Source organism: Oncorhynchus nerka, linkage group LG1 (assembly GCF_034236695.1).
Source record: "Oncorhynchus nerka isolate Pitt River linkage group LG1, Oner_Uvic_2.0, whole genome shotgun sequence".
In the NCBI taxonomy this organism is placed as follows: Eukaryota; Metazoa; Chordata; class Actinopteri; order Salmoniformes; family Salmonidae; genus Oncorhynchus; species Oncorhynchus nerka.
This window is the reverse complement of record NC_088396.1, coordinates 28,571,312-28,584,612: the sequence shown is the minus strand read 5'-3', so window position 1 is coordinate 28,584,612 and position 13,301 is coordinate 28,571,312. Positions and strand designations below refer to the sequence as shown.

Here is a 13,301-nt window from a genome sequence, read left to right as displayed (position 1 = left end):
GTTCTGCCCCTGAACAAGGCAGTGCACACTGTTCCTAGGCTGTCATTGTAAATCATTGTAAATAATCATTTGTTCTTAACTGACTTGCCTAGTGAAATAAAGGTTTAAAAAATAAAGTGGTTGGAGGCAATTTTTCTCTCGTTTAAACTTTGACAAAACAGAGAAGTTAGTTCTAGGCCCCAAAAAATAATGAAATCTGCTGTTGGAGCTGACAAAAATGCAGAACTAAAAACAGATAAAGCCCTTGGTTCACTCCAGACCTGACTGCCCTCAACCAGCACAAAAACATCCTGTGGCGGACTGCACTAGCATCGAATAGTCCCCGCGATATGCAACTTTTCAGGGAAGTCAGGAACCAATACACGCAGTCAGTCAGGATAGCAAAGGCTAGCTTTTTAGAATAGAAATTTGCATCCTGTAGCACTAATTCCAAAACGTTTTGGGACACTAAAGTCCAAGGAGAATAAGAGCACCTCCTCCCAACTGCCCACTGCATTGAAGCTAGGTAACCTTGTCACCACTGATAAATCCACGATAATTGAGAATTTCAATAAGCACTTCTCTACGGCTGGCCATGCTTTCCTCCTGGCTACCCCAACCAACAGCGCCGCACCCCCCGCAGCTACTTGCCCAAGCCTCCCCAGCTTCTCCTTCACCCAAATCCAGAAAGCAGATGTTCTGAAAGAGCTGCAAAACCTGGACCCGTACAAATCAGCTACGCTGGACAATCTGGACCCTCTCTTTCTAAAATTATCCACCGTCATTGTTGCAACTCCTATTACCAGTCTGTTCAACCTCTCTTTCGTATCGTCTGAGATCCCTAAAGATTGGAAAGCTGCCGTGGTCATCCCCCTCTTCAAAGGGGGTGACACTCTAGACCCAAACTGTTATAGACCTATATCCATCCTGCCTCGCCTTTCTAAAGTTTTCGAAAGCCAAGTTAATAAACAGATCACTGACCATTTCGAAATTCACCATACCTTCTCCGTTGTGCTATCCGGTTTCCGAGCTGGTCACGGGTGCACCTCAGCCACGCGCAAGGTACTAAACGATATCATAACCGCCATCGATAAAAGACAATACTGTGCAGCCGTATTCAACAACCTGGTCAAGGCTTTCGACTCTGTCAATCACCGTATTCTTATCGGCAGACTCAACAGCCTTGGTTTCTCAAATGGCTGCCTCGCCTGGTTCACCAACTACTTCTCAGGCAGAGTTCAGTGTGTCAAATCGGAGGGCCTGTTGTCCGGACCTCCGGCAGTCTCTATGAGGGTACTACAGGGTTCAATTCTCCGGCCGACTCTTTTCTCTGTATATATCAACGATGTCGGTCTTGCTGCGAGTGATTCCCTAATCCAGCTCTACGCAGACAACACCATTCTGTATACATCTGGCCCTTCTTTGGACACTGTGTTAACAAACCTCCAAACGAGCTTTAATGCCATACAACACTCCTTCCGTGGCCTCCAACTGCTCTTAAAACGCTAGTAAAACTAAATGCATGCTTTTCAACCATTCGCCGCCCGCCCGACGAGCATCACAACTCTGGACGGTTCTGACTTAGAATATGTGGACAACTACAAATACCTAGGTGTCTGGCTAGACTGTAAACTCTCCCTCCAGACTCATATTAAACATCTCCAATCCAAAATTAAATCTAGAATCAGCTTCCTATTTCACAACAAAGCCTCCTTCACTCACGCCGCCAAACATACCCTCGTAAAACTGACTCTCCTACCGATCCTCGACGGATTGCAACAATTGCTGAAACTGGAGACTTATATTTCCCTCACTAACTTTAAACATCAGCTATCCGAGCATCGAACCGATCGCTGCAGCTGTACATAGCCCATCTGTAAATAGCACATTCAATCTACCTACCTCATCCCCATAGTTTTTATTTACTTTTCTGCTCTTTTGCACACCAGTATTTCTACTTGCACATCATGTGCACATCTATCACTCCAGTGTTAATTTGCTCAATTGTAATTACTTTGCTACTATGGCCAATTTATTGCCTTATCTCCTCACGCCATTTGCACACTGTATATAGACTTTCTTTTTTTCTATTTTGTTATTGACCGTACGCTTGTTTATTCCATGTAACTCTGTGTTGTTGTTTGTCGCATTGCTTTGCTTTATCTTGGCCAGGTCGCAGTGTGTGAAATAAATAAGGTGAAATAAAAAAATAATACTCTTGATTGTGTCGTCTCAAATAAAACTGAAGGACCTCGGCGTTACTCGGGACCCTGATCTCTCTTTTGACAAACATATCAAGAATATTGCAAAAAATCTGAAACATTTTGTCCCAGAATTATGCAGAAAAGCTTTTGTCACTTCTAGATTAGACTAGGGCAATACTCCTAACTAATCTTCGATTTGGTCCTGCCGTACGTACCTACGCGTTTGCTACGGTCACAAGAGGCAGGCCTCCTTATTGTCCTTTTCTAAGCAAGCAGCTGGAGGCAGGGCTTTCTCCTATAGAGCTCCATTTTTATGGAATGGTCTGCCTATCCATGTGAGAGACGCAGACTCTGTCTAAACTTTTAAGTCTTTACTGATGACTCGTCACTTCAATAGGTCCTATGGTTGAGTGTAGTCGAGCCCTGGGGTGCGAAGGTGAATGGCAAGGCACTGGGGAGCGACAAACCACCCTTGCTGTCTCTTCCTTGCTGGCTCCCCTCACTCCACTTGGATCTCTACCTCTGACCCTATTACGTGGGCTGACTCACTAGTGCTCTTCCATACTGTCCCTAGGAGGGGTGTGTAACTTTAGTCAAACATTGGATCTTCCCGTCCGGTTTTGTGCCCACTCGGGCTTGTGTGGTGGAGGAGAACTTCGTAGGCTATACTCAGCCTCGTCTCAGGGTAGTAAGTTCGAGGTCTGTTGATATCAGTCTAATGGTGTGGGGACTGTGCTTTGGCAAAGTGGGTGGGGTTATGTCCTGCCTGGTTGGCCCTGTCCAGGGGTATCGTGGGATGGGGCCACAGTGACCTGACCCCACCCGTCTCAGCCTCCATTATCTATGCTGCAATATCTCTCTCTCACCCAGAGGACCTGGGCCCTATCACCATGCCTCAGGACTACCTAGCCTGATGACTCCTTGCTGTTCCCAGTCCACCTGGTCGTGCTGCTGCTCCAGTTTAAACTGTTCTGCCTGCGGCTATGGAACCCTGACCTGTTCACCGGACGTGCTACCTTATCTCGGACCTGCTGTTTTCGACACGCTCTCTTTCTACCGCACCTGCTGTCTCTAACTCTGAATGCTCAGCTATGAAAAGCCAACTGTCTTTATTCCTGAGGTGCTGACCTGTTGCACCCTCTACAACCACTGTGATTTTATTTGACCCTGCTGGTCATTTATGAACGTTTGAAAATCTTGAAGAACAATCTGTCCTTAATGCAGGCGGCAGGGTAGCCTAGTGGTTAGAGCATTGGACCAGTAACCGAAAGGTTGCAAGTTCAAATCCCTGAGCTGACAAGGTACAAAATCTGTCATTCTGCCCCTGAACAGGCAGTTAACCCACTGTTCCTAGGCCGTCATTGAAAATAAGAATTTGTTCTTAACTGACTTGCCTAGTAAAAAAAATATATTATTATAATCTCCACCCGGCACAGCCAGAAGAGTGGCAACCCCTCAGAGCCTGGTTCCACTCTAGGTTCCTGCCTTTCTAGGGAGTTTTTCCTAGCCTCCATGCTTCTACATCTGCATTGCTTGGAGTTTTAGGCTGGGGTTCTGTATAGCACTGTGACATCTGCTGATGTAAAAAAGGCTTTATAAATACATTTGATTGATTGATAGTGCCTTACGTTGGGAATCGTGCCTTATAATTAAACAAATAAAATATTTTCTGAGTGGACTATTCTGAGTAAATATGATCACAGTGATCCACTGACCTGAGACCAGTATGAGCCAGTGGATGTCTTCGTAGAGGTCATCCAGGACCTTGCGGTCCACTGATCCGGGGTTAGAGGAGTTCATGAGGTGCTGCTGGGTCCTCTGGAGCTGGCCGTGGAGCCGCGTCACCCGCTCCTCCAACAGACTGACCAACCACACACACACACACACAGGTCAGACTCATGTTTACAGAGCTAGGGGATAGTCTAATAGCAAGAGGTGTGTGTGGAGTTTTTCCAACCAATTTGTGTAGTGGTTGAAAAACGAGTTTTAATAACTCCAACTTAAGAAGTGTATGTAAACTTTCGACTTCAACTGTACATATACATACATATATGTACAGTTGAAGTCGGAAGTTTACATACACTTAGGCTGGAGTCATTAAAACTCGTTTTTCAACCACTCCACAAATTTCTTGTTAACAAACTGTAGTTTTGGCAAGTCGGTAAGGACATCTACTTTGTGCATGACAAGTAATTTTTCCAACAATTGTATGCAGACAGATTATTTCACTGTATCACAATTCCAGTGGGTCAGAAGTTCACATGCACTAAGTTGACTGTGCCTTTAAACTACAGGTCGACCGAATATGATTTTTCAACGCCGATACCGATTATTGGAGGACCAAAAAAAAGCCGATACCGATTAAATCGGCCGATTTATTTATTTTATTCATTTGAAATAATGACAATTACAACAATATTGAATGAACACTTTTATTTTAACTTAATATAATACATAAATAAAATCAATTTAGCCTCAAATAAATAATGAAACATGTTCAATTTGGTTTAAATAATGCAAAAACAGTTTTGGAGAAGAAAGAAAAAGTGCAATATGTGCCATGTAAAAAAGCTATTGGATGTTCTTATAGGCACTTTAGTATTGCAAGTGTAACAGTATAGCTTCAGTCCCTCTCCTCGCCCCTACCTGGGCTCGAACCAGGAACACATTGACAACAGCCACCCTCGAAGCATCGTTACCCATTGCTCCACAAAAGCCGCGGGGAAGGGGAACAACTACTTCAAGGTCTCAGAGCGAGTGACGTCACCGATTGAAATGCTATTAGCGCGCACCCCGCTAACTAGCTAGCCATTTCACATCGGTTACACCAGTCTAATCTCGGGAGTTGATAGGCTTGAAGTAATAAACAGCTCAACCATCGACCATGGTGCTTGCCTACGGAGCTGTGAGGGGAACGGCACCTCAGTACCTCCAGGCTCTGATCAGGCCCTACACCCAAACAAGGGCACTGCGTTCATCCACCTCTGGCCTGCTCGCCTCCCTACCACTGAGGAAGTACAGTTCCCGCTCAGCCCAGTCAAAACTGTTCGCTGCTCTGGCCCCCCAATGGTGGAACAAACTCCCTCACGACGCCAGGACAGCGGAGTCAATCACCACCTTCCGGAGACACCTGAAACCCCACCTCTTTAAGGAATACCTAGGATAGGATAAAGTAATCCCTCTCACCCCCCCTCCCCCTGAAAAGATTTAGATGCACTACTGTTCCACTGGAGGTCATAAGGTGAATGCACCAATTTGTAAGTCGCTCTGGATAAGAGCGTCTGCTAAATGACTTAAATGTAAATGTAAATGTAAGCACAGCAAAGAGCTGCTGGCAAACGCATGAAAGTGCTGTTTGAATGAATGCTTACGTGCCTGCTGCTGCCTACCACCGCTCAGTCAGACTGCTCTATCAAATCATAGACTTAATTATAACATAACACACAAAAATGGTAAAATCCGGAAACGATCATTTCGAAAGCGTTTATTCTTTCAGTGAAATACGGAACCGTTACCTATTATATCTAACGGGTGGCATCCATGAGTCTAAATATTCCAGTTACATTGCACAACCTTCAATGTTATGTCATAATTACGTACAATTCTGGCAAATTAGTTTGCAACGAGCCAGGAGGCCCCAAACTGTTGCATATACCCTGACTCTGCGTGCAATGAATGCAAGAGAAGTGACACAATTTCCATAGTGTAATATTCCTGCTAACCTGGATTTCTTTTAACTAAATATGCAGGTTTAATTTTTTTTAACTTCTGTGTATTGATTTTAAGAAAGGCATTAATGTTTATGTACATTCGTGCAACAATTGTGCTTTTTTTCCCACAAATGCGCTTTTGTTAAATCATCCCCCATTTGGCAACGTTGGCTGTCTTTGTTAGGAACAAATAGTTTTCACACAGTTCGCAACGAGCAAGGCAACCAAACTGCTGCATATACACTGACTCTGTTGCACAGAACACAAGAGAAGTGACACAATTTCCCTAGTTAAAAGAAATTAATGTTAGCAGGCAGTATTAACTAAATATGCAGGTTTAAAAAGATATACTTATGTATTGATTTTAAGAAAGGCGTTGATGTTTATAGTTTGGTGCAACAACAGTGCTTTTTTTCACAAATGTGCTTGTTAAATCACCCGTTTGGCGAAGTAGGCTGATTCAATGATAAATTAACAGGCACTGCATCGATTATATGCAACGCAGGACAAGCTAGATAAACTAGTAATATCATCAACCATGTGTAGTTAACATAATCACTAGTTAAGATTGATTGTTTTTAATAAGATACGTTTAATGCTCGCTAGCACCTTACCTTGCTCCTTGCTGCACTCGCATAACAGGTAGTCAAGCCTGCCACGCAGTCTCCTCGTGGAGTGCAATGTAATCGGCCATGATCGGTGTCCAAAAATGCAGATTACCGATGTTATGAAAACTTGAAGTCGGCCCTAATTAAATCGGCCATTCCAATTAAATCGGCCGTCCTCTACTTTAAACAGCTTGGGAAATTCCAGAAAATGATGTCATGGCTATAGAAGCTTCTGATAGGCTAATTGACATAATTTGAGTCAATTGGAGGTGTACCTATGGATGTATTTCAAGGCCTACCTTCAAACTCAGTGCCTCTTTGCTTAACATCAAGGGAAAATCAAAAGAAATCAGCCAAGCCAAAAAATTGTAGACCTCCACAAGTCTGGTTCATCCTTGGGAGCAATTTCCAAACGCCTGAAGGTACCACGTTCACCTGTACAAACAATATTACGCAAGTATAAACACCATGTGACCACACAGCCGTCATACCGCTCAGGAAGGAGATGCGTTCTGTCTCCTAGAGATGAACACACTTTGTTGCGAAAAGTGCAAATCAATCCCAGAACAACAGCAAAGGACCCTGTGAAGATGCTGGAGGAAACGGGTACAAAAGTATCTATATACACAGTAAAACGAGTCCTATATTGACATAACCTGAAAGGCCACTCAGCAAGGAAGAGGCCGCTGCTTCGAAACCGCCATAGAAAAGCCAGACTACGGTTTGCAACTGCACATGGGGACAAAGATGGTACTTTTTGGAGAAATGTCCTCTGGTCTGATGAAACAAAAATACAACTGTTTGGTCATAATGAATGTTTGGAGGAGAAAGGGGATGCTTGCAAGCCGAAGAACACCATCCCAACCATGAAGCACGGGGGTGGCAGCATCATGTTGTGGGGGTGCTTTGCTGCAGGAGGGACTGGTGCACTTCACAAAATAGATGGCATCATGAGGAAGGAAAATTATGTGGATATATTGAAGCAACATCTCAAGACATCAGTCAGGAAGTTAAAGCTTGGTCGCAATTGGGTCTTCCAAAATGGACCATGACCCCAAGCATACTTCCAATGTTGTTGCAAAATGGCCTAAGTACAACGAAGTCAAGGTATTGGAGTGGTCATCACAAAGCCCTGACCTCAATCCTATAGAACATTTGTGGGCTGAACTGAGAAAGCATGTGCGAGCAAGGATGCCTACAAACCTGACTCAGTTAGACCAGCTGTCAGAAGAAATGGGCCAAAATTCACCCAACTTATTGTGGGAAGCTTGTGGAAGGCTACCCAAAACATTTGACCCAAGTTAACTTCGAGGGTAGGGGGCAGCATTCTGAATTTTGGATGAAAAGCATGCCCAAAATAAACGGTCTGCTACTTGGGCCCAGAAGATATGATATGCATAACTGGTAGATTTGTATAGAAAACACTCTAAAGTTTCCAAAACTATTAAAATAGTGTCTGTGAGTATAACAGAACTGATTTGGCAGGCGAAAACCTGAAAAAAGTCCATTCAGGAAGTCGTTTTTTGTTGTTTTGTTTTTGTAGTTTTCTATTCAATGCCATTACAGTATCCATTGTCTTAGGACTCAAATTGCAGTTCCTATGCCTTCCACTAGATGTCAAGTCTTTAGAAATGGTTTCAAGCTTGTATTCTGATAAATGAGGGAGTAAGACCAGTCTGAATGGTGTCCAGTCTGAGTGGACCCTGACACGTCACAGAGCTTTTTCATGCGCAATCCCGAGAGAGAGCCTTTCTTGTTTATTTTTTATATTGACAACGTTATTGTCCGGTTGAAATATTATAGATCATTTAGGCTAAAAACAACCTGAGGCTTGAATATAAACATTGTTTAACATGTTTCTATGAACTTTATGGATACAATTTGGATTTTTGTCTGCCTGTTCTGACTGCGTTTGAGCCTGTGGATTACTGAAGAATACGCGACCAAAATGGAGGTTTTTGGAAATAAAGACTTTATCGAAACAAAAGGAACATTTATTGAGTAAATGAATGTCTTCTGAGTGCAACCATATGAAGATCATCAAAGGTAAGGGATTATTTTTATCTCTTTCTGAGTTGTGTAACTCTTCTGTTTGGCTGGTTACTGTTTGTAATGATTTGTCTACTGGGCTATGTTCTCAAATAATCGTAAAGCATTTATTATTATTTTTTATTTATTTTTTAAAATCTGACACTGTGGTTTGATTCACAAGAAATTAATGTAAAATGTGTTTTTTTCTGAATTTTTATAATGAGCATTTCTGTATTTGAATTTGGCGCTCTGCAATCTCACTGGATGTTACGCTAGCATCCCACATACCCTAGAGAGGTTAAACAATTTAAAAGCAATGCTACCAAATACTAATTGAGTGCATGTAAACTTCTGACCCACTGGGAATGTGATGAAAGAAATACAAGTTGAAATAAATCACTACTATTATTCTGACATTTCACATTCTTAAAATAAAGTGGTGATCCTAACTGACCTAAGACAGGGAATTTTTATTAGGATTAAAGATCAGGAATTGTGAAAAAATGAGTTTAAATGTATTTAGCTAAGGTGTATGTAAACTTCCAACTTCAACTGTACATACACACACACACGTATGTGTGTGTGAATGAATATATATATATATATATATATATATATATATATATATTCACACACATCCAGTGAGGGGAAAAAAGTATTTGATCCCCTGCTGATTTTGTACATTTGCCCACTGACAAAGAAATGATCCGTCTATAATTTTAATGGTAGGTTTATTTGAACAGTGAGACAGAATAACAACAAATAAATCCAGAAAAACCATGTCAAAAATGTTATAAATTGATTTGCATTTTAATGAGGGAAATAAGTATGACCCCCTCTCAATCAGAAAGATTTCTGGCTCCCAGGTGTCTTTTATAAAAGGTAACGAGATGAGATTAGAAGCACACTCTTAAAGGGAGTGCTCCTAATCTCAGTTTGTTACCTGTATAAAAGACACCTGTCCACAGAAGTAATCAATCAGATTCCAAACTCTCCACCATGGCCAAGACCAAAGAGCTCTCCAAGGATGTCAGGGACAAGATTGTAGACCTACACAAGGCTGGAATGGGCTACAAGACCATCGCCAAGCAGCTTGGTGAGATGGTGACAACAGTTGGTGCGATTATTCGCAAATGGAAGAAACACAAAATAACTGTCTCCCTCGGCCTTGAGCTCCATGCAAGATCTCACCTCATGGAGTTGCAATGATCATGAGAACGGTGAGGAATCAGCCCAGAACTACACGGGAGGATCTTGTCAATGATCTCAAGGCAGATGGGACCATAGTCACCAAGAAAACAATTAGTAACACACTACGCCGTGAAGGACTGAAATCCTGCAGCGCCGCAAGGTCCGCCTGCTCAAGAAAGCACATATACAGTGGGGCAAAAAAGTATTTAGTCACCCACCAAAAGTTCTCCCACTTAAAAAGATGAGAGAGGCCTGTAATTTTCATCATAGGTACACTTCAACTATGACAGAAAAAATGAGAAGAAAAACAAATCTGAAAATCACATTGTATGATTTTTTATGAATTTATTTGCAAATTATGGTGGAAAATAAGTATTTGGTCAATAACAAAAGTTTATCTCAATACTTTGTTATATACCCTTTGTTGGCAATGACAGAGGTCAAACGTTATCTGTAAGTCTTTCACAAGGTTTTCACACACTGTTGCTGGTATTTTGGCCCATTCCTCCATGCAGATCTCCTCTAGAGCAGTGATGTTTTGGGGCTGTTGCTGGGCAACACGGACTTTCAACTCCCTCCAAAGATTTTCTATGGGGTTGAGATCTGGAGACTGGCTAGGCCACTCTAGGACCTTGAAATGCTTCTTACGAAGCCACTCCTTCGTTGCCCGGGTGGTGTGTTTGGGATCATTGTCATGCTAAAAGACCCAGCCACGTTTCATCTTCAATGCCCTTGCTGATGGAAGGATGTTTTCACTCAAAATCTCACGATACATGGCCCCATTCATTCGTTCCTTTACACGGATCAGTCGTCCTGGTCCCTTTGCAGAAAAACAGCCCCAAAGCATGATGTTTCCAACCCCATGCTTCACAGTAGGTATGGTGTTCTTTGGATGCAACTCAGCATTCTTTGTCCTCCAAACACGACGAGTTGAGTTTTTACCAAAAAGTTATATTTTGGTTTCATCTGACCATATGACATTCTCCCAATCTTCTTCTGGATCATCCAAATGCTCGCTAACAAACTTCAGACGGGCCTGGACATGTACTGGCTTAAGCAGGGGGACACCTCATGGAGTTGCAGGATTTGAGTCCCTGGCGGCGTAGTGTGTTACTGATGGTAGGCTTTGTTACTTTGGTCCCAGCTCTCTGCAGGTCATTCACTAGGTCCCCCCGTGTAGTTCTGGGATTTTTGCTCACCGTTCTTGTGATCATTTTGACCCCACGGGGTGAGATCTTGCGTGGAGCCCCAGATCGAGGGAGATTATCAGTGGTCTTGTATGTCTTCCATTTCCTAATAATTGCTTCCACAGTTGATTTCTTCAAACCAAGCTGCTTACCTATTGCAGATTCAGTCTTCCCAGCCTGGTGCAGGTCTACAATTTTGTTTCTGGTGTCCTTTGACAGCTCTTTGGTCTTGGCCATATTGGAGTTTGGAGTGTGACTGTTTGAGGTTGTGGACAGGTGTCTTTTATACTGATAACAAGTTTAAACAGGTACCATTAATACAGGTAACGAGTGGAGGACAGAGGAGCCTCTTAAAAAAGAAGTTACAGGTCTGTGAGAGCCAGAAATCTTGCTTGTTTGTAGGTGAACAAATACTTATTTTCCACCATAATTTGCAAATAAATTCATAAAAAATCCTACAACTTGATTTTCCTGATTTTTCCCCCTCGTTTTGTCTGTCATAGTTGAAGTGTACCTATGATGAAAATTACAGGCCTCATCTTTTTAAGTGGGAGAAATTGCACAATTGGTGGCTGACTAAATACTTTTTTGCCCCACTGTACATGCCCGTCTGAAGTTTGCCAATGAACATCTGAATGATTCAGAGGACAACTGGGTGAAAGTGTTGTGGTCAGATGAGACCAACATGGAGCTCTTTGGCATCAACTCAACTCACCGTGTTTGGAGGAGGAGTAATGCTGCCTATGACCCCAAGAACACCATCCCCACTGTCAAACATGCAGGTGGAAACATTATGCTTTGGGGGTGTTTTTCTGCTAAGGGGACAGGACAACTTCACCGCATCAAAGGGACGATGGACGGGGCCATGTACCGTCAAATCTTGGGTGAGAACCTCCTTCCCTCAGCCAGGGCATTGAAAATGGGTCGTGGATGGGTATTCCAGCATGACAATGACCCAAAACACACAGCCAAGGCAACAAAGGAGTGGCTCAAGAAGAAGCACATTAAGGTCCTGGAGAGGCCTAGCCAGTCTCCAGACCTTAATCCCATAGAACATCTGTGGAGGGAGCTGAAGGTTCGAGTTGCCAAACGTCAGCCTCGAAACCTTAATGACTTGGAGAAGATCTACAAAGAGGAGTGGGACAAAATCCCTCCTGAGATGTGTGCAAACCTGGTGGCCAACTACAAGAAATGTCTGACCTCTGTGATTGCCAACAAGGGTTTTTTCACCAAGTACTAAGTCATGTTTTGCAGAGGGGTCAAATACTTATTTCCCTCATTAAAATGCAAATCAATTTATAACATTTTTGACATGCGTTTTTCTGGATTTTTTTGTTGTTATTCTGTCTCTCACTGTTCAAATAAACCTACCATTAAAATTAGACTGATAATTTCTTTGTCAGTGGGCAAATGTACAAAATCAGCAGGGGATCAAATATACACACACACACACACACATATATACACACACATATATACACACACACATATATACACACACACGTATGTATACCTGGTAGAGGTCGGCCGATTAATCGGAAGGGCCGATTTCAAGTTTTCATAACAATCGGAAATTGGTATTTTTGGGCGACGATTTTGCCCGTTTTTATATATATTTTTTTACACTTTTATTTAATCTTTATTTAACTAGGCAAGTCAGTTAAGAACACATTCTTATTTTCAATGACGGCCTAGGAACGGTGGGTTAACTGCCTTGTTCAGGGGCAGAACGACAGATTTTTACCTTGTCAGCTCAGGGGATCCAATCTTGCAACCTTACAGTTAACTAGTCCAACGCTCTAACCACCTGCCTCACGAGGAGCCTGCCTGTTACGCGAATGCAGTAAGCCAAGATAAGTTTAATGCTAGCTAGCAACTTATCTTATAAAAAACTATCAATCAACGACTGTCGTTGCTCCAATGTGTACTGAACCATAAACATCAATGCCTTTCTTAAAATCAATACACAAGTATTTAGCTAAAAGAAATCCAGGTTAGCAGGCAATATTAACCAGGTGAAATTGTGTCACTTCTCTTGCGTTCATTGCACGCCGAGTCAGGGTATATGCAACAGTTTGGGCAGCCTGGCTTGCTGCGAACTAATTTGCCAGAATTTTATGTAATTATGACATAACATTGCACAACCTTCAATGTAACAGGAATATTTAGACTGATGGATGCCACCCGTTAGATAAAATACGTAACGGAATAAACGTTTTGTTTTCAAGGTGATAGTTTCCCGGATTTGACCTAAGGCTCGTATTTCTGTGTGTTTATTACAGTTAAGTCTATGATTTGATATTTGATAGAGCAGTCTGACTGAGGGGTGGTAGGCAGCAGCAGGCTCGTAATAGTCAAAGGTATATGGTTTAGAGCAAAATAGTCGACGCG

The 13,301-nt window shown here is 42.5% G+C and overlaps 1 protein-coding gene across 1 annotated transcript in view; it reads right to left on the bottom strand.

The window, feature by feature from the left end:
* The window catches only part of LOC115128745 (exportin-4), a 53,835-nt gene that overhangs the window by 14,913 nt on the left and 25,621 nt on the right, over positions 1-13,301 (bottom strand). The window contains exon 12 of the mRNA XM_065017805.1: positions 3,899-4,044. Coding sequence (XP_064873877.1) covers positions 3,899-4,044 — 146 coding nt within the window. The remainder of the gene's footprint in view (positions 1-3,898; positions 4,045-13,301) is intronic.